Source organism: Symphalangus syndactylus, chromosome 7 (assembly GCF_028878055.3).
Source record: "Symphalangus syndactylus isolate Jambi chromosome 7, NHGRI_mSymSyn1-v2.1_pri, whole genome shotgun sequence".
NCBI lineage: Eukaryota > Metazoa > Chordata > Mammalia > Primates > Hylobatidae > Symphalangus > Symphalangus syndactylus.
The window spans coordinates 43995183-44021727 of NC_072429.2; the positions used below are offsets into that span (position 1 = coordinate 43995183).

Here is a 26545-nt window from a genome sequence, read left to right on the forward strand (position 1 = left end):
CAGAAGAGTGATTTTTTTTTTTTTTTTTTTGAAAAGAGATATGGGCAATGACTGAGAAAGGGCACAAGGGTATCTCCTGGAGTGACAGAAACATTCTATATCTTCATCTGGGTGGTTACACAGTTGTGTGTGTATAAAAAGTTATTAAAATACAGACTTTGGATTCATGCATTTTACTGTGATTACGCCTCAGTAAAAATTGTTTTAAATACCCAAGAGCTATGACTTCTCATCAATAACTTAGGCTCACTAGCTATCCTGATTCTAGTGCTTCCTAGATGTATAACCATGGCAGACTAGCAATTGAACTATTCTGTGCTACTCTTATTACCTATGTTTTAAAAAACAGTAGCATAGAGCAGTTCAATTACTTGTCTCCCAGCATTATCAGGATTACACCTCAGGGCATGCTGGGAAGGTTACATGAGAAGTGTATTCGGTGTTTCAAAGTGTCAGGCACACGGTGAATGCTCCAAAAATTAGTTGTAATCACAGGGGCAGGTAGAGGTGGGGTGAGCGGGAACAGGATGGTAAGTATGGGGTAGGGTTAAAATTACGGCTGCAGAAGGGCAGGTGTGTATAGTTTCAAAAGGAAAAGAAACAACCCACAGCTGCTAATGACGTGTGTGATTCCCACTCCCAACACGCTCATACACAGCACTGAAATTCATGCCTCTACCACAAAGCACACAGGGCTGCGGGCTGAAGGGACACACCTGCACTGACATAATGGCCATTTTCTTTTTCCTCCTGAGTAACGCAACAAAGTGGCCTACCACTCCCTTTTAAAATTAACATGTGATAACTAATAAGAACAGAGAAGGGGTCTTTGGCAAATTCTAAAAAATCTGCCAAGGAGCTACCTCCACCCGCCACATAAGAGAAGGAGCAAATGACTTAAAAATCCTCTGTAGAGCTCAACCCTAAGAATCCACTTAAAATACAGCACTTCCTTTTCACTCTGAATATGTCCTTAGTGCTATATCTGGATCTGCTTAAGAATCATGAACGAGAATCTGGAATTTTCTCTAAGCTGGCACCTCACCTCTCACACTGCAGGAGCCATGGAGGAAATAGCTCTCCGTCTATTACAGGGCAAGTTGCTACCCAACACCATATCTCCTCCAACCCTGGCCCCCAAAAACAGCCCATGGAAAGCAATATATGGTTTAGCAACACATTCAGGATCCTGGGACCACTGGCTATATCAACTCATAGCCTGCTCACCAGCCAAGAGCAAACAGAATCACAACCAGCCCCAATTCCAGGGTTACTCGACAGCTTTCCTACGCTAATCTTATTCCGAATCTGAGTCAACAATAGTGATCTCAGTGGTTTGGCAATTTACCCACTTCCTACTGGACAAGGAAAAGCTATTACTAACTCCACCCCACTGAAACAAAAACACTCAGAATTTAACAGTACCGTTCTTTCTAAATCAACCTCCAAAGACCTAGAATTTATTCATTCATAAGACTATAAATCTTCTGTTGGCAAGAGTTCATTCCCCAACTACCATCCACACTACTGTATATTTAAGGGTCAAATTCAAAGTAGAAGAGCTGAGGCACCCACAGGAACACACAATCTCAAAGCCTGTGTCTGAAACCTGCCCCTTATGCTTATTTAGGCAACAAAAGGGAATGATAAGGAATGGAGCATGAGCTGCCATCCACTTGCAAGAAGAGTTTTGCAAGTGCCAGGGAGGGGAAGTGGTCCTTTGTTTCTAAAGTTCTACTGGGAAAATGAATTCCTAACAGTTCCTGGACAATTCAATGGTTCAGGTTCAGAAGAGCTTCATTTACACAAAGATATGGCCAAAGCCACACAGAATAATCTTGGAGAATGACACCTTTTCCATGTCTATGAGATTATAGACCCAAATGTCTACGGAGACTAGGTAAGTAAGAAAAATGAAGGAAACTGGATAAGAAATTCTTTAATCCAAGGAAAATAGGCTTGGTCTTATGTTGCTCTTGGTTTTTTCTTTTGCAGTTTTACTTTCAGAGAGAAACAAAGAACAAAGAATTATCTCCCCTCTGTGGGAAAAACAACAGTGCAAGTGCAAAGCAAAAAGCTGTCACTTGTCTTCATGGGGGAGGTGGGCAACAGGGCATCGTGGGGGCTATGGCAGAACAGAGAGCACACACCCCACCTAAAGGAAGTATCTGTCATTCAGCTCAATTGGTAGCTGGCATGTGGGAAGGCATGATCAGCAATTAAGATTTTTTCAGTTTTAAACTGTTGCCTCAAACACTATTCAAGCCAAACCAAGCATGTCTGTGGACCACCAGTTTGCAACTTCTGTTGTCTGTGTCTTTCTCTGAATGTATCTGAGCTTCACCCCAGGTCACCACTGCATGTTATAAAGTCATCCATCTCATGCATTAAGACCAACAATGAAGGATGCTTGTCTATATTCTTGATTCACCTTACAGTCAAATTCAGGAGAGTATCTCCAGGTCATCCACAAAGGAGGAACTTGGGCTACTTCCCTTTTTCTTCCAATACTCAAGGACCCAGTGCCATCACTGGAAGGCAACGGTAATCTACTATTTGGAGACAGAATGTATGAATCTGCACTACTATGCGTGCTCTGATGTAATAAACCATTGAGGTCCTTCTGCAAGACCTTTGTACATGAGAAGAATTCATAATATGCCATGATAATCTGGGTGTGGTACAGGTGAGAGACAGAGAAAGTAAGAAACCAGAAGGTGCTGCAACTGGCAGCCTGCAAACCACAGGTAGATTTACTGAGTGTTTATTATGTGCTAACCACTGTGCTAAGGACTTTACTTGTATTATCATTCATTCTTCACAATAACTGTATGAAGTAGACACTACCATTATTTCTTTTTTTAAGGTGAAAAGACTGAGACTCACATAAATTACTTGCATAATGTCACACCACTAGTAAGTGCACTTGAACCCAGGTGTGCCTGAATCTAAAGCAAAGCCCATGCTTTAATGACAATGTTGTACTGCCCCCCTGTGCATGTAGCATACGTGTCTGGGATCCAGGAAGACCAGCACCTTAAGGGGAGGAAGAAAAGAAGGAAGGAGGGAAGGAGAGTTGGTAAGAGGGAGGGAGGGAGGGAGGAAGCAAGGGTCAACCCTCTAAGAAGTTTTTGTAAGTAGCTTCTAATCAATTGTTTAGAAAGGATCTGATCCTCTCAGCACTTTGGGAGGCTGAGTTGGGTGGATCACAAGGTCAGGAGATCGAGACCATCCTGGCTAAGACGGTGAAACCCTGTCTCTACTAAGAATACAAAAAAATTAGCTGGGCGCAGTGGCAGGCACCTGTAGTCCCAGCTACTCGGGAGGCTGAGGCAGGAGAATGGCGTGAACCCAGGAGGCGGGGCTTGCAGTGAGCAGAGATCGCACCACTGCACTGTAGCCTGGGCAACAGAGCGAGACTCTGTCTCAAAAAAAAAAAAAGATCGGATCCTAATAAATGAATGAATCATAACCTATTAAAGCCTGCAACCTTGGTATTTTTAGAGGAATGTTCCTAAAATAATTAGGATCATAGCAATAATAACAGTCTAAAAGGTAGGTATCACCAACCACATCCAATAAATTCTTACATTTTTATGAGAGACTGAAGTCGTAAAACATCAGGAAGCCCAAAGGACATCTTTGGCATATTAAATTGCATGGCTCTTAAATGCAACAGATATTGACTGAGTGCCTATTATGTGCCAGTCATGATGCTAGGCATCAGGGACATAGAAGCAAGCAAATGTTAACACACTGCACAAGGACAAGGCATTATTCACTGATGGGATAAGTGAGACTCAAGGAGAATGCAAATACCTGTTACTACTATTGATAACAAATTATGAAAATATAGCTTCTGTTTCATGATTTTTTTTTTCATTTTTACTATTCTATCTCACAATCAACAGAAATGTACATAAGTGGAATGTACTGGTTGAATTGTTTCTTCTATCCAGAATTACATAATAGCTAATTTTTGGCTTTGATTTTAAAAAGACAAACTCATCTTATATTTAGAAATTGGTAAATAAACTGGTATACTCAACCAATAAAACTCCATATTTCACCAGGCAGACTAAAGAATAAAAATAGGGTTGCCTCAATCACCCTCCCAATCAAGTCCATTAACCACCATATCCCATTCTTTGTTAAACCAGAATCAAACAGCAAACAGGCATGCTCTCATTTAATTAAAAGAAAAAAAAAAAAACTCAATGACAAGTTCAAACTACATGAATTCTAAGATTCCAAGAACTTCTCCACTAACTTATTTTAGAGAACAGCCAAAAAGCAATTCAGAAACTATGGTATCTTCTCCCAACTCAAGTCATGGAAGTCAGAGTCATATAACACCCTCTGAGGAAGGAAAACGCCATTTCCTGCCTGAAATGTCAATGGCATTGAGACCAGCACTCTAATCCAACCAGCAGGAAGGCAAAATCAAATATTATTTCAAACAAGGGGTGAGAAGGGGAGGGAGGGGAAGTTTGAAACCAGGAAAAATGGATTCATGTGTTGCAAAAGATAAAGGCACATTGCACCAGGAGGGAAAAGTAGGACTGCCAGGTTCTCAGCACACACAGGACAATGAAATCACTCATCTTTTCTGCACCATCCTAAATAAGCCATTCCTAAAGCAAAGGGCCTGGCACTTTAGTTCAAAGAGCCAGGTAAAGGGTAATGTTAAAACAGAGGCCCAGCTAACTGAGCATGTTTGTTTTTGCAAGAAAGTGGGTATGAATGATTTGTGATGAAAGGGTGGGAGGAAGGAATTTCTAGAGAATGAATGAGTCATTTAGGATACTCTTCCTCCTTTAAGGAATAATACTCACATGATTATTTTTTTCTACAGAAAACACACACACACACACACACACACACACACTCTTCTGTCAATGTATACAAGGTGTATATAGGACAGCTGATTTTCAACTGGACCTTCTAATAGTTACTAATACATACACAAAACTGCCATCTAGAGGTTGAATGTTGAAACAAAGTCTGTTACATAAGATGATCCTTTTTGGAAAACACATAATCTCACAGTCACACAATTTCACAAAGACACACAAATGCATGCACACACACCTCTTACCAAGCTAGAAGAAACAATATTATTTTAATTTAAAATTAATATAGTTTCTTCTTGAGGCCATAAATTGGAAAGAGAGGGCATAAAACTTTATCTTTATATGAAGTATGTATCAATAACAGGTTAACACACACACAGTTTGAAAATGGAATCTTACCCTAGTAAGCCGTTTGCACATATAACCTGAATGCACCTGTATTTCCTCTCAACTTATAGATAACTTGAAAATTCATGACACTACAGAAAAGGAGCACCATTAAGACAAAAAGCAGGCTCACAGGAATATCCACCAAAGCTAAGGTTCACCATCACAACGATAAATTCCCAGATTTTAGGGTATAGAAAACAATTCAACAGCCATGTTTTCAGACATAGGACTCCATCAGAGGGGAGTATTAGTGTGTTCCACCTTCAGAAAAAATCCTGCAATGTAGTGATAATTCACCCCATCTTACAGAGGTGGTTAAACCACTTACCCAGAGTCACACAGCTAGTAAGGAACAGATCCCAAATTCAAATTTAGGAATGCTCTTATCTTTTTTACCTGCATCATGCAGCCTGCCATACAAATATTTTTGAAATGAGGGTGCTGAGGGTTCCAGTAGACTCTTCAGATCTTTCAAAAATCTTTCTGGCCTCCACTATTCTGACTTTCACCAACCTTCAATTTTCCTGGATCTTTTCCCTAACAGTACACAAATGCAGGTTACGTGAGCACCTGCTAAAATTTTAGTTTAAATAGCAAATAACTTGATTAAGCTCCTCTAGTCTCTTACACAATAATTTACCATGGCCTCAAATAAAATAATCCATCTCAAAATTATGCCACCATAAAAAATAAAATTGAACAACCATATGCACATATTACTGTATTAAAAGCTGCATAAAATGTTTTTCTGCCTCTGGAAGCAAATCACCTGAGACAGATATGTAGAATTGAACAGAGGTATATAAAACATACCTAATTAAACACCTAACCAATCAATACAAAGAAAAGCTCATTACTGTGCAAATGCAGGTTACCTGGGAAGAAGAAGATTATGAGTTGACAGTGGATGTGAAATGCTAGGTTGGGACTAGATCAGAGGAGAGCTACTGCCCTTTACCTACTCATGGAAAGCTTGCAAAACAAGGACTTTGGAATTGGTATGAAAGAAAATCAGAGGAGGTCTGTTAAGAAAGTCCTATAGATTTGTAAACTTTGTATCTCCACTGCCAGTAGTCTCTAGCAGGTAGTAATGCTCAATAAAATAAGGAAGGAAGAAGGGAGGGAATGAATTCAGTGTATTCCAGTCATGCCATCCTCCCCTGTAAGAATGGAAGGGTAAAGTCCTCATTTGTTACATTTCCCCCCAGTATTCTGGCCCTCCAGGTTTGCTGGAACACTCAACATACTGATGTTTATACCTTAGCTGCTTGAATATATATGAGTATTCCAAACTCAAAGGTAAGCTCCATGAAGACAAGTTTATTCTTGCCTTATCCCTTATTACAACTCCCGCACTAAATATCCTTGCCATCTCTAAGAAGCTATCCTTGCTGCCCACCTCTAGAGTACCAATGCTGGGAAAGGGGCACTTAACACACAGCATTTTCAAATGTATGGACATTGGTGAGCGTCAGCTAATCCCAGAAAAAAGTAATCATTTCCCTTCCCCAGTGTAAATGCTGCACCTCAAGAGACTTCATTGATTCAGGGAATCAGAAGAAGTTTTATTATTTTTCACATGGTTTACTACACCCTCCTGGAAAACACTTGAGAGAAAATATCCATGTGTCACTTACATCTGTGAGAAATTTCTTAAAAATAAACAAATCCAGGGATGCTGACAAGTGACTACCACCATGATTCTTTAGCCTAAACAAATATTTTCCCTGTATTTGCTCATGAATTTCCTTAAGACACTGCATGATGGAGTTAATTATTCAAAGTGACAGAACACAGACATGAGCAAGTACTACCGATCCACATCCTGCTACCACTAATGGCTGCTTTGAAATCATGTCCCATTTTTTAACCCAGAAATTTTACATTAAATCCTCTCAAAGAGTTGACACATTTTGTAATGATCAATCTACGTCTTTATTCAATTAACCAGTATAAATTATAAACCTTCAAATGCTTGGTGCTATCGTGAAGTAATACAAAAGCACCCAAGAATGCTGCTTTATTAAAGAATAAAAAAAGTGATTTTTATTTTATTTTACTGAGATGGAGTCTCCCTCTGTCACCCAGGCTGGAGTGTGGTGGAGCAATCTCAGCTCACTGCAACCTCCATCTCCTGGGTTCAAGCAATTCTTCTGCCTCAGCCTCCTGAGTAGCTGGAATTACAGGTGCCCGCCACCATCCTCAGCTAATTTTTTTCTGTATTTTTAGTAAAGACAGGGTCTCGCCATGTTGGCCAGGCTGGTCTTGAACTCCTGAGATCAAATGATCCACCTGCCTCGGCCTCCCAAAATGCTGGGATTACAGGCATGAGTCATCACGCTAGGCCAAAAAAGGGTGATTTTTAAAAAGCTAATGAAAGCTTAGGCTATCATCATGTAAAAAAAAAAAAGAAAAGAAAAGAAACGAAGAAGGTAATTTATGTGAATGGGCTGCTTTGTGAAGTGGGGTTCCGTGGCAATGGGATTGTTCAAGCAGTAGGTGTTGAGTTATCCATTTAAAGGCTGCTGGGTGCATGAGTGCTGCTTCATTGAGAAAGGCCCTCCCTATTCAACACTGTGTTCATTTCCTGGGGCTGCCGTAACAAAGTGCCACAAACTGGCTGGCTTAATCAACAGAAATTTATTGCTTCACAGGTCTAGACGCTAAAAGTTCAAGATCAAGGGTTCCTCCTGAGGTCTGTGAGGAAGAATCTGCTCCATGCCTCTCCTCTAGCTTCTGGTGCTCTGCTGCCAACCTTTGGCGTTCATTGGCTTGTAGGTGCATCACCTTGACTTCTGCCTTCATGTTAACACGGTATCTTCTCGTGTACGTGTCCATCTCTGGGTCCAAATTTCCCCTTTTTACAAGGACGATGGTAATATCGCATTAAGGCCCACCCTAATGACCTCATTTTAACTTGATTATCTCTATCAAGTAATCTCCAAATAAGGCCACATTTTCAGATACTGGGGATTAGGACTTCAGCATATGATTTTGGCAGGGACACAATTTAATCTATAACAAGTATCTGCTAGGAAATTTTTAAAAATTATCCTTTGGAGCATGTTGTGGCCATACCACACAACTACTACAAGTTACGTTTATTTAAAGCCATATCATATACTTAATGCTAGAGTCTTTAAACTGAATTTCAAAAGAAATCAGAAGGAGCCTTCAAAGAATCATTATATTGATTGGACTGACATGATATCTCGATCCAAGCAAGTTTTTGGTTTGAGATTGAAGAAATACAAAGAATTTCTACTAACTTTAGCTTTTCAATGTTAGGAACAATGAAATCCTTTTGAGGGAAAGCAGAGATATGAAGAGCTAATATTAGTCTGTGAAACATTTGCTCCATGTAATCCTAGGGTCCTCAGTAGTTCAGGTTCGAACTCCCCCCCCCCAAAACTAGTTCTGAAAAAAAAGAAGGCACTAGAGAAAAGAAATTAGAGGAGATGTGGCCTCTGAAATCATGTAGAAGCCAATACGAAAGGGTGTGGGCACAGAGACGAGAGTATAGGTCTACTTTTTAGATATCAAAGGTAAAAGAACTTAGATATGTAAGAATTAAAAGTAGATTTCTAGAAATGTATTTGGTTTTAAAAAGGATCCTCGGCCGGGCACGGTGGCTCACGCCTGTAATCCCAGCACCTTGGGAGGCCGAGTCAGGCAGATCACCTGAGGTCAGGAGATTGATACCAGCCTGGCCAACATGGTGAAACCCCACCTCTACTACAAATAGAAAAGTTAGCTAGATGGGGTGGTGCACACCTGTGGTCCCAGCTACTCAGGAGGATAAGGTAGGAGAATCGCTTGAACCCGGGAGGGAGAGGTTGCAGTGAGCCAAGATCACACCACTGCACTCCAGCCTGGGTGACAGAGCAAGACTCTGTCTCAAAAATAAAATAAATAAAATAAAATAAAATATAAAATAAAATAAAATGGATCCTTCACACATAAAGTTCAAGAACCATAAATATAAATCCCATTGACCTGGATTAACACGTAATTTGATTTTCAGCTCATTCATTGGTCAAAGAATGACAACAGTTTTCTGTAGTACTTATGTGTCAGGGATTTGAGGATTAACAAACTGACAGCAATATATTGTGATACAATGAAAACAATTGCTGAGAAGTGATACTACTGCTAGGATATCTCCTACTCAAGCTAGCTGTCCTGGATTTAAAAAAAAAAAAAAAAACCAGTGTCACCTTAAAAATAAAAGGTGGAGCTAGGGACAGTGACAGTGGTGTACCTATCTTCTCAACTACTCGAGAGCTGAGGTGGGAAGATTGCTTGAGCCCAGGAGTTCAACTCCAGCCTGGGCAACATGAGGAGACCCCACCCACCTCTAAAAAAATAAATAAAAGATGGAAGAAAAGGTGTACAGAAACCAAAAAACCATTCACGGAACACCCACTCAGTGCCACGTGCCTGTCACTGTGCTCTATCTGCATTGCCTCTTTTAATTTAGTCACGTGAGGACTTTCTGAAGGTCACAGAGGAGTAGATGTAAGAAGAGAGGCAAGTCTGCTGCTTCAGTTCATTGTACTTTATATTATAGTTTCATTGTAGTTTATAATGCCAAATGCAACTGACAGGGTGCCAATAACACTTCCCAGATTTCACAGCCTGAAAACTGGACACTGTGGTGTCTCTGAAATGCAACCACCAACAGCTCTGAGCTCATCACTGGAAAATGTTTCTAAAATATCTGAAGTTTTGGCCAGGTGTGGTGGCTCACGCCTGTAATCCCAGCACTTTGGGAGGCCAAGGCAGGTGGATCATCTGAGATCAGTAGTTCGAGACCAGCCTGGACAACATGGCGAAACCCCATCTCTACTAAAAATACAAAATTAGCTGGGCATGGTGGTGCACACCTGTAATCCCAGCTGCTCAGGAGGCTGAGGCAGAAGAATTGCTTGAACCAAGGAGGCAGAGGTTGTAGCAAGCTGAGATTGTGCCACTGCACCCCAGCCTGGGCAACAGAGCAAGACTCCACCTAAAAGAAAAAAAAAAAAAAATCCAAAGTCTTGAGGCACCAATGTGCCCTGGAACAGGCTCCTGCAAACCTCAGTTCAAATCCCACCTTAGCCCTGAGTAAATGGCCTCACCCCCCTACACTGCAGATTCCTCAGCAGTATGGGAATAACGGAGGACCTACCTCCCTGGGTTGTAGTGAGGATGACACAAAACAAGGATGAAAGTGTTCAGCTTACAGGAAATGCTCTGATACTACCAGTTGCCTCACTCCTCCATTTTCACATCCTTTAAAAAGGCAGGGGTTTTACTGTGGTGGTTGTTTTTGCCTTTTGCCTGGTCAAGTAATCTGTCTCAGAGACTAGAAATCACCTTTCCTAGTAGTTACATTCTCCTCCTCCATACAGGTACACATTCAGCTCCTTAGTAGAAGAGCCCCAATTTTTTTTATTTTGTTTTGTTTTAGTTGCTTGTTGTGATTTTTCAAATTAGGAAAATGTTTTCATGTGCTCTGATGAAACTGTATTGTGAAACACATTGTATTTAACATACCAAGTAGTAGTAAGAATAAAGGACAACTAAAAAGCTTGAAAATACGGATTTCAGGGTCTCAGTCCCAGGAAGTCGAACTGTGTGGGTGTGGGGCAAGCACCAGGAATCTGTAACTGAGTGCATGTGGTTTTCACCACAGTAAAACACGTTGATGTACGGTAATCAGCTCACAACATTGACCTCCTAGGACATCACCTCCTAAAGGCTACAGCTTTTGTTACAAACTAACATGATATATCAGCATTAAGTATAAAGGATAAATGTGTTCAACCTTAAAAATCCAGAATATCCCATATTCTAAGTCACATACTTCACACTTCAACATGTATTTGTATCTTGATAGAATAAAACATTACTAGTCACTACATAAATGTTTGTGTATTCTCCAGTCAACATACTCCGGGAGTACCTCGAAACCTTATGCGATTAAATACAACCATCCCCTCTTTCACTTCCACATTTTCCAGGTGCTAAACTTGAATTTTGATCCTCTGCCTCTCTGGTCCAGCAGGTGGAGCTGGGGAACCTGTGGAAGGCAGGACAGCAGGGCATCTAGCAGCAATCGCCTCCTCGCTAAAGGACATTGGTGAAAAGGAAAAGTATAGGAGTCTTCGAGAGAAAAGGATTCTCGGCAAAGTTCCCAGGGATGCAGCTACCGAGCACATGAAAATGCCTTTTCCTTCTCTACCCGGGCCCCCTTCTAAACATTGAAGGAAAAAAAACAAAGGCACTGGGGTCAAAAAAGGAGAAAGGAGGAAAATCCTGCTGTACTGTAACCTAATCTTTGGGACCTACATAGAAAACTGAGAGGAGGTGTTTCCTAGGACGGTCTACCCACCTCCTGTTTATTAAGAGGAGATTCAGGCCAGGCGTGGTGGCTCATGCCTGTAATCCCAGCACTTTAGGAGGCCAAGGTGGGTGGATCACTTGAGGTCAGGAGTTCAGGACCAGCCTAGCCAACACGGTGAAATTCCGTCTCCACTAAAAATACAAAAAATTAGCCAGACATGGTGGCGTGTGCCTGTAGTCCCAGCTACTCAGTAGGCTGAGGCAAGAGAATCACTTGAACCCGGGAGGCAGAGGTTGCAGTGAGCCGAGATCATGCTACTGCACTCCAGCCTGGGTGACAGAGCGAGACTCCATCTCAAAAAAGAAAAAAAGAAAAAAAAAGGAGATTCAGCACCCTCATCTGAACCGTGACCGAAATCCCTCCATGCCATGCAGAGGGAACCAGGGACAGAAACTCAGGAGCAATCGACTCGCAAGCCCACTCAGTATGCTGAATGTGACACATTCGCTCTTTGCTTATGATTGGGACATGCACAGCTGTTGTGGGAATCATAAAGGAGGGAAGGTGCTAGGAAGTGCTGGCAAGGGTGGAAATAAGATGGAGGTGCCACAGTGAGCTTTAATCGCCTAAAAAGCCACTCTCCACAACTTCTCGGGAAACTTCTGAAGATGAAAACACAAAAATAATTCGGCCTCAGAAAGCAAATTTGGGCTTGTTTTCAATCTGACAGAGAGCTGCAACACAAAGCATGTCCTCTTCAAAGCAGCTCTGCAGCAGTCAGTTATCTCTAGGAACTGTGCATTTGATGGGCATCACAGGTGGCTGTACTTCCATGCAAACAGATCTTCTGAACCTCCTTCAAGGATGCCAATAATATGAATTCCCTTCAATCACATGCTTAGAAAAGAGAAGAGAGATGCTTAAAGCACCAAGGTTTAGGTTTTGTTTAAAACTAATAATAACCAAATTTGGTTTGGGGAAGGCTGTTTACAATTCCCCTTTGCTACCCCAATCAACCTATCCTCCGACCCCACACCCATGCTATTCTTCTTTACCTTCCCCTCTCACACCTCTACACACAGTAAAGGATATGTACCTCTCTGTGTTTAGGAGTGAAATACCAAGTCTGATGAGCATGCAGGACAAGCTATTAGCAAAAAAGAGTAACAGCTAATACTGGTTGAGCACTTATTATCTGCCCCTCTGCCAAGCATTTTACATGCACTATTTCCTTGAATCCTTATAACCATCCTGGGAACTTCATTTTCCAGGTGAGAAAATCAAGGTTCCGAAAGATTAAATAACTTGCTCAAAGTCACATGACTACTAAGCAGCAAAGTCAAAATTTGAACCCAGGTTGTCTGGCTTGAGAGCCAAAGCTGTAATGACTAAATTGCTTAAGAGATGCAGTTAGTTTCCATGAACTTCTGATAGAGGCTAAGAGGGCATGCTGTCTCCATGGGAGGCCTAACAGCCTCCAGCAACCCCAGCAGCCTGCAGTGCAGAGTAGACACCTGCCAGAAGAAGGCAGTGCACACCCTAGGCAGTACTCAGTCTCAGGATGCCGTAGAGCCAGGGAAAGGTGGCCACAGGTGAACTTCCCAGGGAGGGGTAAGTACTGGCTTGATGAAATGGTATAGTGTTTTTTAATAAAGGGGAGAGATTAAATGGCATTATACGGAGTATCATGCTGAGATTTAAGGATCTTGGTGCTAGCATTCCTGATCTTGAACAGGCAGCTCAAATAAGCTTAACACGTGGGTTTCATTGAAAAAATTAACCTGTTGCCAAGTAAAGTGTCTCAAAGAATTGGAATGTTGTCAAACTAGCTTAACACCATGAAATGGTACAACTTAATGAGAGACTATAAATCTCGAGGAATACAACACACGGCTCTCTCTCCAAAAGATTGTGATTTCACAAGTGGTTTGGTGTCTTTCCTGGGCACACACATACATTGGTAGGTGAAATGTAACTAAAAGCTGCTTTTTTATTTGAGAAAAATTTCTTCCATTCCAATGCCTTTCGAATCATTATACTAAATTTTTCAGTTTAAAAAAATTCAAATAGCTGATACAATCATGCTAAGTAGTTTTCTTTAAAAGTCTACTCAATCTCCTGGAGATATAACACACATTTCTGAGCATGAAAGCACTAATATTAAAGTAAAACAAAACCAAGCCAGTGATTCAGTGCTGAACCCAAAAGATAGGGAGGCTCTAATGATTCTCGCAAATCAGCAATGGCCTGGATCCAGCACCCTGGACATAGATGAAGGGATGGAGAAGGAAAGGAAGGAGGAAGGGGGAGAAGGGAAAAAAAGCAGAAAAGCTTTGAATGAAAAGAAAAAGTAAGATATAGAAATTCAGCTCTATTTGCTCCTGAGAAAAGCGTGCTAGCTACTCACCTGTCTACTGCTTCCACATCAAAGCAAAACCTTTTTTCAATGGAGTCTGTTTTCCGCCGTGTGCAGGATTTGAGGGTAACTGATTCATCTTCTCCCTAGTGGGAACACACAGACTATCAAGATGAGGCCAGAATGGGAGCTCTACTCCTCCCAGGACATACATAACACGTAAACAGGAGCAATCATTTCATCTTCTCAAATCTGAGTGCTCACGACCATGGGCAGTAGAAGGGTGACTATAAACCTTTCCAGGACAAAGCCTCATGCAGCTTACATTTGTACACCATGTTAAACTTGGACCCAAACATCTTTAGTACGGGTGGATCATGATGGCACCACATCAGTCCATGGTAGATTAACGAGTGTTGACATTGTTTTAATTTGCAGGTTTCATAAGAGTAGAAGATGATCTCCTCCCTACTCTGAGCTTCTATGATGTTGGGTTGGTCATCACTTCTCCAAGAAAACCTTCCTGGACCAGAACAAATATCCCCAGTACGTGTTCACAAAGCACCATGTACCTCTCCCTCCATCACAGCACTGACCATAGCTGAAACTATGCATTGATATAGGTGATGAATACAATAATGTCTCTCTCTCCATTAGACCACAGGACCCTGAGAACAGAGACTGGGTCAAATTTTGCTTACTCTTGTCTCCTGAGCCCAGCTGGATCCTATAAAAGAGTAGCTGCTCAATAAACACATTTTAACAACTTTACTGACATATAATTAAGGTATAAGCTGTACAGGTTGGACTGTACAATTTATAGATTTTGATGTCATATACATCCATGAAACCAACACCACAACCAAGCCAGCAAAGAATTCCATCATCCCCCAAAGTTTCCTTGTATCCCCTGGCAATCCATCCCTCCTCCTAGTACATCCCCAAGCAATCGTTGAATCTGCTTTCTGTCCCTATAGATTAGTTTGCACAGCCTATAATTTTATATAAATGGAACTACATAGTATGTGCTCTTTTTGTCTGGCTTTTTTCACTTAATATAATTGCTTTGCTATTCATCCATATTGTTGTGCATATCAAGGGCTTATTTCTTTTTATTGCTGAGTAGTATTCCATTGTTCAACTGAATGCGACAATTTCATCTCATAGCAGTAGTTTATTGCCCAGAAACACAGAAGTTGCTGTCCCTGATTTCTTCTTACTGTCACTTAGGAATTTGTTAGGGGTTCTGTTTCTCCTGCCTCTGTCAATCTTTTTTATCTAAACTAACGGGGGAAATTAGCAAGCTTGCCTAGTTTGTTGAAATAACAGAAAGTGTGGCTACATAAGGTAAAACTTAACCACCCACTAATATCAGAATAGCACACAAAACACAGAAGGCCTAGGAGGAGACAGTTTATATTCACAGGCCTTACACCTATTGTCTTCCATTGAATAGCAAAGATTAATTTCTCAGACAGAACTGCTCTTTCTCTAGTCTGTAAAATATCTGAGTGCAAACACCCAAACATAAGAGATTCTGACTTTGCTGATGTCTAACTATACATCTGATTTAACGGCTATGGACCAGCTTCCACTTTGAAAGATTACATGAGGTGTCCCAGAGAAATGGGAGGGAATAGGGATATATAAAGGATCATCAAATACATGCAGAAAGAGGAGGAAGATTAAGATTCTGTTCCAAGGATGACCATACCGTATCAGCAAAAATCTATAAAGATGGTCTGTTCAACTACTGATTGCTTTAAAAAGTGGGGCACATGGATATCACTTAAACAAGTAAATGAAAAGTTATAACCGTGACAAATTCTATTTTTAAAAAGCCGAAGTTAAGGAGATCTGAACTGGTCAGGAAGGTTAGGAAAAGCTTTCTTGAGCTGAAACTGAAAGAATTCATAGGAAATAAAATAAGGAGGAGGGAATGGAGCAGGTGGACAGGCCCTGGGGTCAGGGTCCACACAGGCTTGGAGAAACAGCAGGGCAGCTGGTGTGGCTAGAAGCCCAGAGTGAGGGAAAGTAGAAAGAAGAAGAGTTTGAGGAGTGACAGAGGCAAGACCATGCAGGATTCTCATTTGTATCCTGAGAGCAGCAGGAAAATAAAGAAGGGTTTCAATCAAAAGAAGGGACAGGATCGGTTTTGGGCTGCTCCAGATCTGCAGAGGTGCCTCAGGTCAGAGTGTAGGATGCAGGGAAATTCTTTCGTCACACAAAGGGTCTGGTCTCCAGGAGGATGTGGCAAATCTGCTCCCAACTCCAGACCTGAAGCTATGAGAACAGTGGGTACTTTTAAAGGAAAATAATCCAAATGAAAGGGACAGTGAGGGGATCTAACAGGTGGAGGAAGAGCATGTTAGGAAAAGAAAACATCCAATTATCTAGGTTAAAAGATCCTTCTGTTATCTATCTATCTATGTTCTATCTACCTCTAGCTCCTAGGAGAGCTTTGTTCAAACATGTATGCAGGTCAGGCATGGTAGAAAACACTGGTAATCCCAATACTTTGGAGGCCAAGGCGACCAGGAGTTTGAGGCCAGCCTGGGCAACATAGTGAGATTCATCTCTATTTCTTTTTTTTTTCTTCTTTTTTTGAGACGGAGTCTTGCACTGTTGCCCGGGCTGGAATGCAATGGCGCCATCTTGGCTCACTGTAACCTCCACTTCCCGGGCTCAAGCGATTCTCCTGCCTCAGCCTCCTGAGTAGCTGGGATTACAGGCATGCACCACTATACCCGGCTAATTTTTGTATTTTTAGTAGAGATGGGGTTTCACCATGTTGCCCAGACTGGTCTTGAACTCCTGACCTCAGGTGATCCACCCGCCCCGGCCTCCCAAGTGCTGGGATTAACAGGCGTGAGCCACCACGTCCGGCCTCAGTCTCTATTTTTAAAAAATATATACAACAACATCACATGATTCCTCTGCACAGTCGAGAAGACATCACCTCTAGACAGCCAGTCCTCATATTTCCTTCACCCTAAAGCTGAGGAAGTAGTGATGTCATGGAAAGTATAATGACTTCAGAATCAGGAGATTCAGACTGTGGAAAGAGGGTTTGAGCACCAGCTCTGTAACTTGTTAAATGACCTTAGAAATCATATTATCTCTCCTAACCTCAATGTCCTCCTTGTAAAAGGAGGAAAACTGGATCAAACATGATAATATAGAATAATAAAAGGTTGTAGAAAAATATAAAACATAATATAAATGTAAGGAATTACTACGAAAATTAATTCTTATAATATCAAGGTCCTAATATAGCACCCATTATGTGTCAGGATTTGTTCCAAAAAATGTATACATACTAATTCACATAAACCTCTTCACTACCCAATGACATGCTTTCTAGTATCTCTCTAAAGTCTTTGGAGAACCAAACGTCCACTATAATTGGTTTCTACCCTTCACTTTCAAGTGTGATAAGAAACGAATAGAGAAAATACAAGATTCTTCATTAAAAGTCTGAGAAAGCCCAAGATAAAAAGCCCAAAAACAGACTGTGTGAGAGAACAATTTGGTGAAGTTGATTTCTGGAAGGACTAAGAATTGGGAAGGGACTAAGGCTCAACCCAAGGAAAGCAGGCCCAACTCTGTTTCCATTTCATGAAAACTAGGGGACATCTAATAATGTAGGTTTTTAATATTCCTCCTAAATGTAATTTCTCTGTTATGATATTTTAACGTCTGCTTTCCTGAGATTATTTATAAATCAATCCTGCCCCTGCCAAGAAACATAAAAAGGGCTTTGTTATTGCTTTGATTCAGGGAAGGAGCATAGATGCTGATAAACTTCTCTATCGTGGCTTAAGTAAAAGAAAGCCAGGAAGAAAAACTGGAAGTGGAAGAGAACAAGGGGCACAACATGGCTGAGTACCTAACGGTAATGACAACAGCACCTAATAGCACTGGCCCAGAAAGACTGAGAGCAAAGCCAGGGCTCTTAACCCCTACTCTATAATGCCCACACACACGCAAACTCAACATGTTGCATAAAAATGTACCACAGAGGGGACCGAAGTGGAATGCTTGTAGAGGACTAATTTATCGACAGATTAGACACAAATGAAAAATTATTTAAGCTGAAGACAGAGCAAGAGAGATTATTCAGAATGTAGTCCAGAGATTCAAAGAGATGAAATATGTAAATATTTTTATTAAAAACATTTAAATATCTCCAGAGGGAGACAATAGAATGGAAAGGAGGCAAAACTCAAAGTGATAATCGGTGAGAATTTTCCAGAGTTATTGGAAGAGACCAAATCTCAAATCCTGGAAAACCAAGAACTCCCAAGCAATAGATTAAAAAAGAAAAAAATCAAAGCTAGGGCTATCATAATGAAATGTAGAATACCAAAGGAAGAAAATAAAGTATAGGAGCAAAGAGAAAAGACAGGTATCTCCATAGAAATGCACGTGGCCTGCTGTGGGAGCACTCAGAGGAGAGTGACAAGCAGGCAGGAGGCGAGAGGCAACAGCCAGGAGGAGGGAAGAACTAGGAGTATTCAAGGAGCTGCCCAACGGCGGGGACACCAGGGAGCCATATGTGCCCAACTGTCTCTTCCAAAGATAGCCACATATCACCTTCTACGCCACGTGCTTTTCCTACAATGAGACTTTGATGCCCCTCCCATGGAGGGGCAGGGTCTACCTCCTCCCCCATTGAAACTGAGAGAGCTATTGTGACCATTTTAACCAACAGATAGGGTAAAAGTAAGCCTCTATGACTTCTGAGATTAAGTCATGAAAAGGCAATGCAGTGTCTACTTTAGTTTCTAGAACATTCACTCCTAAAACCTTTTGCTGCCCTGAGGCCACCATGCTGTGAGGAAGCCCAAACTTGCTAATACAGAGAGACCAAATGGCGAGGCCCTGAGAGTATGCAGAGACAGAGGGAAAAGGGAAGAGAAGGATACAGGAGAGAGGAAGACAGCTGTATCTGTCCAGCTTGAGCTGCTTCAGACCCTCCTTGTTCTAGCTCTAGCTACCATCTGCTTAGTACTTTATGAGAAACCTCAAGCCTGAACCACCCATCCAAATGCCCCCTGAATTCATGACCCACAGAAACGATGAGAAATACTAAAATGATGTTTTAAATGTTGCTAAGTTTTGGGGTGACTTGCTACACAGCAACAGGTAACCAGGACATCTACGCTGCCACTGGCAGCTCTCCAGGTATCAAGTGGGAGTGGGATTGAATCAGTTTCACAGGATGAGGTCATTCAATAATTTTTAGCATATAAAAATATTTGACACGCTTGATATTGTATATATGTGAAATACAAAAATATTTCTTAATTGCAGTTCTTAACATAACTTAGAGCTAAGAGTAATCATCTTATTTTAGTGATTCTTCAGCCTCTTAGGCTTCCTGGAACTACTGTATAAAAATTTTTTAAGGGAGCCAAGATGGCCGAATAGGAACAGCTCCAGTCTACAGCTCCCAGCCTGAGCGACAGAGAAGACGGGTGATTTCTTCATTTCCGTTTGAGGTACCAGGTTCATCTTACTAGGGAGTGCCAAATAGTGGGTGCAGGACAGTCGGTGCAGCGCACTGTGCACGAGCCGAAGCAGGGCGAGGCATTGCCTCACTCGGGAAGCGCAAGGGGTCAGGGAGTTCCCTTTCCTAGTCAAAGAAAGGGGTAACAGACGGCACCTGGAAAATCGGGTCAGTCCCACCCTAATACTGCGCTTTTCCAATGGGCCTGGAAAACCGCACACCAGGAGATTGTGTCCCGCACCTGGCTCGGAGGGCCTTGATTGCTAGCACAGCAGTCTGAGATCAAACTGCAAGGCGGCAGCGAGGCTGGGGAAGGGACGCCAAACCATTGCCCAGGCTTTCTTAGGTAAACAAAGCAGCCAGGAAGCTCGAACTGGGTGGAGCCCACCACAGCTCAAGGAGGCCTGCCTGCCTCTGTAGGCTCCACCTCTGGGGGCAGGGCACAGACAAACAAAAAGTCAGCAGGAACCTCTGCAGACTTAAATGTCCCTGTCTGACTGACAGCTTTGAAGAGAGTAGTGGTTCTCCCAGCAGGCAGCTGGAGATCTGAGAATGGACAGACTGCCTCCTAAAGTGGGTCCCTGAACCCTGAGCAGCCTAACTGGGAGGCACCCCCCAGTAGGGACAGACTGACACCTCACTCAGCCGGGTACTCCTCTGAGACAAAACTTCCAGAGGAACTATCAGACAGCTGAATTTGTGGTCTCACGAAAATCCGCTGTTCTGCAGCCACCACTGCTGACACCCAGCCAAACAGGGTCTGGAGTGGACCTCGAGCAAACTCCAACAGACCTGCAGCTGAGGGTCCTGTCTGGTAAAAGGAAAGCTAACAAACAGAAAGGACATCCACACCAAAAACCCATCTGTACATCACCATCATCAAAGACCAAAAGTAGATAAAACCACAAAGATGGGGAAAAAACAGAGCAGAAAAACTGGAAACTCTAAAAAGCAGAGCACCTCTCCTCCTCCAAAGGAACGTAGTTCCTCACCAGCAACGGAACAAAGCTGGACGGAGGATGACTTTGACGAGTTGAGAGAAGAAGGCTTCAGACGATCAAACTACTCCGAGCTACGGGAGGAAATTCAAAACAATAGTAAAGAAGTTAAAAACTTTGAAAAAAAATTAGACGAATGGGTAACTAGAATAACCAATGGAGAGAAGGGCTTAAAGGAGCTGATGGAGCTGAAAGCCAAGTATCGAGAACTACGCAAAGACTGCAGAAGCCTTGGTGACCAATGCGATCAACTGGAAGAAAGGGTATCAGTGATGGAAGATGAAATGAATGAAATGAAGCGAGAAGGGAAGTTTAGAGAAAAAAGAATAAAAAGAAACGAACAAAGCCTCCAAGAAATTTGGGACTATGTGAAAAGACCAAACCTACGTCTGATTGGTGTACCTGAAAATGATGGGGAGAATGGAACCAAGTTGGAAAACACTCTGCAAGATATTATCCAGGAGAACTTCCCCAATCTAGAAAGGCAGGCCAACATTCAGATTCAGGAAATACAGAGAATGCCACAAAGATACTCCTCGAGAAGAGCTACTCCAAGACACACAATCGTCAGATTCACCAAAGTTGAAATGAAGGAAAAAATGTTAAGGGCAGCCAGAGAGAAAGGTCGGGTTACCCACAAAGGGAAGCCCATCAGACTAACAGCTGATCTCTCGGCAGAAACTCTACAAGCCAGAAGAGAGTGGGGGCCGATATTCAACATTCTTAAAGAAAAGAATTTTCAACCCAGAATTTCATATCCAGCCAAACTAAGCTTCATAAGTGAAGGAGAAATAAAATACTTTACAGACAAGCAAATGCTGAGTGATTTTGTCACCACCAGGCCTGCCCTACAAGAGCTCCTGAAGGAAGCACTAAACATGGAAAGGAACAATCGGTACCAGCCACTGCAAAAAACATGCCAAATTGTAAAGACCATCAAGGCTAGGAAGAAACTGCATCAACTAACGAGCAAAACAATCAACTAACATCATAATGACAGGATCAAATTCACACATAACAATATTAACTTTAAATGTAAATGGGCTAAATTCTCCAATTAAAAGACACAGACTGGCAAACTGGATAAGGAGTCAAGATCCATCAGCGTGCTATATTCAGGAAACCCATCTCACGTGCAGAGACACACACAGACTCAAAATAAAGGGATGGAGGAAGATCTATCAAGCAAATGGAAAACAAAAAAAGGCAGGGGTTGCAATCCTAGTCTTTGATAAAATAGACTTTAAACCAACAAAGATCAAAAGAGACAAAGAAGGCCATTACATAATGGTAAAGGGATCAATTCAACAAGAGCTAACTATCCTAAATATATATGCACCCAACACAGGAGCACCCAGATTCATAAAGCAAGTCCTGAGTGACCTACAAAGGAACTTAAACTCCCACACAATAATAACGGGAGATTTTAACACCCCACTGTCAACATTAGACAGATCAACGAGACAGAAAGTTAACCAGGATATCCAGGAATTGAACTCAGCTCTGCACAAAATGGACCTAATACACATCTACAGAACTCTCCACTCCAAATCAACAGAATATACATTTTTTTCAGCACCATATCACACCTATTCCAAAATTGACCACATAGTTGGAAGTAAAGCTCTCCTCAGCAAATGTAAAAGAACAGAAATTATAACAAACTGTCTCTCAGACCACAGTGCAATCAAACTAGAACTCAGGATTAAGAAACTCACTCAAAACCGCTCAACTACATGGAAACTGAACAACCTGCTCCTGAATGACTATTGGGTACATAATGAAATGAAGGCAGAAATAAAGATGTTCTTTGAAACCAATGAGAACAAAGACACAACAGACCAGAATCTCTGGGACACATTCAAAGCAGTGTGTAGAGGGAAATTTATGGCACTAAATGCCCACAACAGAAAGCAGGAAAGATCCAAAATTGACACCCTAACATCACAATTAAAAGAACTAGAAAAGCAAGAGCAAACACATTCAAAAGCTAGCACAAGGCTAGAAATAACTAAAGTCAGAGCAGAATTGAAGGAAATAGAGACACAAAAAACCCTTCAAAAAATTAATGAATCCAGGAGTTGGTTTTTTGAAAAGATCAACAAAATTGATAGACCACTAGCAAGACTAATAAAGAAGAAAAGAGAGAAGAATCAAATAGATGCAACAAAAAATGAAAAAGGGGATATCACCACTGATCCCACAGAAATACAATCTACCATCAGAGAATACTACAAACACCTCTATGCAAACAAACTAGAAAATCTAGTAGAAATGGATAAATTCCCTGACAAATACACCCTCCCAAGACTAAACCAGGAAGAAGTTGAATCTCTGAATAGACCAATAACAGGCTCTGAAATTGTGGCAATAATCAATAGCTTACCAACCAAAAAGAGTCCAGGACCTGATGGATTCACAGCTGAATTCTACCAGAGGTACAAGGAGGAACTGGTACCATTCCTTCTGAAACTATTCCAATCAATAGAAAAAGAGGGAATCCTCCCTAACACATTTTATGAAGCCAGCATCGTCCTGATACCAGAGCTTGGCAGAGACATAACCAAAAAAGAGAATTTCCGACCAATATCCTTGATGAACATTGATGCAAAAATCCTCAATAAAATACTGGCAAACCGAATCCAGCAGCACATCAAAAAGCTTATACACCATGATCAAGTGGGCTTCATCCCTGGGATGCAAGGTTGGTTCAACATACACAAATCAATAAATGTAATCCAGCATATAAACAGAACCAAAGACAAAAACCACATGATTATCTTAATAGATGCAGAAAAGGCTTTTGACAAAATTCAACAACCCTTCATGCTAAAAACTCTCAATAAATTAGGTATTGATGGGATGTATCTCAAAATAATAAGAGCTATCTATGACAAACCCACAGCCAATATCATACTGAATGGGCAAAAACTGGAAGCATTCCCTTTGAAAACTGGCACAAGACAGGGATGCCCTCTCTCACCACTCCTATTCAACGTAGTGCTGGAAGTTCTGGCCAGGGCAATCAGGCAGGAGAAGGAAATAAAGGGTATTCAATTAGGAAAAGAGGAAGTCAAATTGTCCCTGTTTGCGGATGACATGATTCTGTATCTAGAAAACCCCATTGTCTCAGCCCAAATTCTCCTTAAGCTGATTAGCAACTTCAGCAAAGTCTCAGGATACAAAATCAATGTACAAAAATCACAAGCATTCTTGTACACCAATTACAGACAAACAGAGAGCCAAATCATGAGTGAACTCCCATTCACAATTGCTTCAAAGAGAATAAAATACCTAGGAATCCAACTTACAAGGGATGTGAAGGACCTCTTCAAGGAGAACTACAAACCACTGCTCAATGAAATAAAAGAGGACACAAACAAATGGAAGAACATTCCATGCTCATGGGTTGGAAGAATCAATATTGTGAAAATGGCCATACTGTCCAAGGTAATTTATAGATTCAATGCCATCCCCATCAAGCTACCAATGACTTTTTTCACAGAATTGGAAAAAACTACTTTAAAGTTCATATGGAACCAAAAAAGAGCCCGTATCACCATGTCAATCCTAAGCCAAAAGAACAAAGCTGGAGGCATCATGCTACCTGACTTCAAACTATACTACAAGGCTACAGTAACCAAAACAGCATGGTACTGGTACCACAACAGAGACATAGATCAATGGAACAGAACAGAGCCCTCAGAAATGATGCCGCATATCTACAACTATCTGATCTTTGACAAACCTGACAAAAACAAGCAATGGGGAAAGGATTCCCTATTTAATAAATGGTGCTGGGAAAACTGGCTAGTCATATGTAGAAAGCTGAAACTGGATCCCTTCCATATACCTTATACAAAAATTAATTCAAGATGGATTAAGGACTTAAATGTTAGACCTAAAACCATTAAAATCCTACAAGAAAACCTAGGCAATACCATTCAGGACACAGGCGTGGGCAAGGAATTCATGTATAAAACACCAAAAGCAATGGCAACAAAGGCCAAAATTGACAAATGGGATCTCATTAAACTAAAGAGCTTCTGCACAGCAAAAGAAACTACCATCAGAGTGAACAGGCAACCTACAAAATGGGAGAAAATTTTTGCAACCTACTCATCTGACAAAGGGCTAATATCCAGAATCTACAATGAACTCAAACAAATTTACAAGAAAAAAACAAACAACTCCATCAAAAAGTGGGCAAAGGACATGAACAGACACTTCTCCAAAGAAGACATTTATGCAGCCAAAAAACACATGAAAAAATGCTCATCATCACTGGCCATCAGAAGTGCAAATCAAAACCACAGTGAGATACCATCTCACACCAGTTAGAATGGCAATCATTAAAAAGTCAGGAAACAACAGGTGCTGGAGAGGATGTGGAGAAATAGGAACACTTTTACACTGTTGGTGGGACTGTAAACTAGTTCAACCATTGTGGAAGTCAGTATGGCGGGCGATTCCTCAGGGATCTAGAACTAGAAATACCATTTGACCCAGCCATCCCATTACTGGGTATATACCCAAAGGACTACAAATCATGCTGCTATAAAGACACATGCACACATATGTTTATTGCGGCACTATTCACAATAGCAAAGACTTGGAACCAACCCAAATGGAGTCCAACAACGATAGACTGGATTAAGAAAATGTGGCACATATACACCATGGAATACTATGCAGCCATAAAAAATGATGAGTTCATGTCCTTTGTAGGGACGTAGATGAAACTGGAAAACATCATTCTCAGCAAACTATCGCAAGGACAAAAAACCAAACACCTCATGTTCTCACTCATAGGTGGGAATTGAACAATGAGAACTCATGGACACAGGAAGGGGAACATCACACTCTGGGGACTGTTGTGGTGTGGGGGGAGGGATAGCATTAGGAGATATACCTAATGCTAAATGACAAGTTAATGGGTGCAGCAAAACAACATGGCACATAGACACATATGTAACAAACTTGCACATTGTGCACATGTACCCTAAAACCTAAAGTATAATAATAATTTTAAAAAAATTTTTTTTAATTATTAATTTTAAATTTATAATGAAACATAAATATAACACTGGAGGTGTTACTTTATACGTGCATTATAATCATTATGTTAGCCAAGCAAATCAAACATCAAATTTTAAAAATGAACTCACCCCTTTTCCTCCTGACTTTTGGTCAAATGGTACCATGGTGATTTGTTTGGAATCCCGTTGATATGTACAGTAGTGCTTCACCCAAGAAGTTCCAAAGTGACCTGAAAGGTAATATTTCCCATAAAATATCTATACATTTCACTGTATGCTATACATCGTGAGCTGGAAAAACCACAACCCATAATTCATAATGCTTATCTACCCTTATACTATGTTAAGAGTAATATATTCTCCACACCAGCTAGAATGAATAGACAGAAATCTGATCCCACATGCTCAAATGAAACCAACCCAGGGATTTCCCCCAGGGACCAAAGAAGACTGTTTCTCATTAATGCTACATCCAGTGAGTCTTAAAATACCACGGAAGCAAAGGTTCCCTGGGGAAACTAATCCACGTTCCCATCATCAAGCCCCAACTGAAGTTTCCACTCTCTTCACTGACAGGAGTAAGAAGAGAACACAGAAAGCCTTCTCCAAGCGCTTGTGACCATTCCCATCTGTTGCGATGACATCATGCTTCCCACACAGCTGCTCTGTGACTGTGTGCACAGACATCAGGGGTTCTGACCTACTTCCAAACCCCTAACTTACTTTAGCAGAACTCAAGAAGATCTGAAAAGCAGACAAGGAGACCTCAGAGACACCAGAGATGCAGAGTGGAAGTGACTGTCAATGCCCAGATGTAACCTCTAAGGACTATGTCCCTCAAGATTAGTATGTCACCTTAAGAGGGAGGTGCCATGCAGTCGCATACTGGCCAAGTCTCTGATTTTACTCAGTGCTTAGCCAACTACTTGAAAACAAAGCACTGTTAGAGGAAGAAGGCATTAGTCAGCCTGTAAAGGACTTCAACTAATACTAGTTTTAGGTGCTTACGGAGATCACACAGCAGAAATTGTTAAAAAATAATTTTTTAAACATAAAGAGAATTAGCAGA

The 26545-nt window shown here is 41.3% G+C and overlaps 1 protein-coding gene across 16 annotated transcripts in view; it reads right to left on the bottom strand.

Annotated features, from left to right (window-relative positions):
- ARHGAP26 (Rho GTPase activating protein 26) overlaps positions 1–26545 on the bottom strand; it is a 473272-nt gene that overhangs the window by 306497 nt on the left and 140230 nt on the right. For all 16 annotated transcript variants that reach the window (XR_010121689.1, XM_055285812.2, XM_055285818.2 and 13 more), the window contains exons 9-10: positions 25606–25706; positions 13979–14073 (exon numbers count right to left, since the gene is read on the bottom strand). Coding sequence is in view for 15 of the 16 variants with exons in the window: in XM_055285812.2 (XP_055141787.1) it covers positions 13979–14073; positions 25606–25706 (196 nt within the window). In the remaining variant the exon portion in view is untranslated. The remainder of the gene's footprint in view (positions 1–13978; positions 14074–25605; positions 25707–26545) is intronic.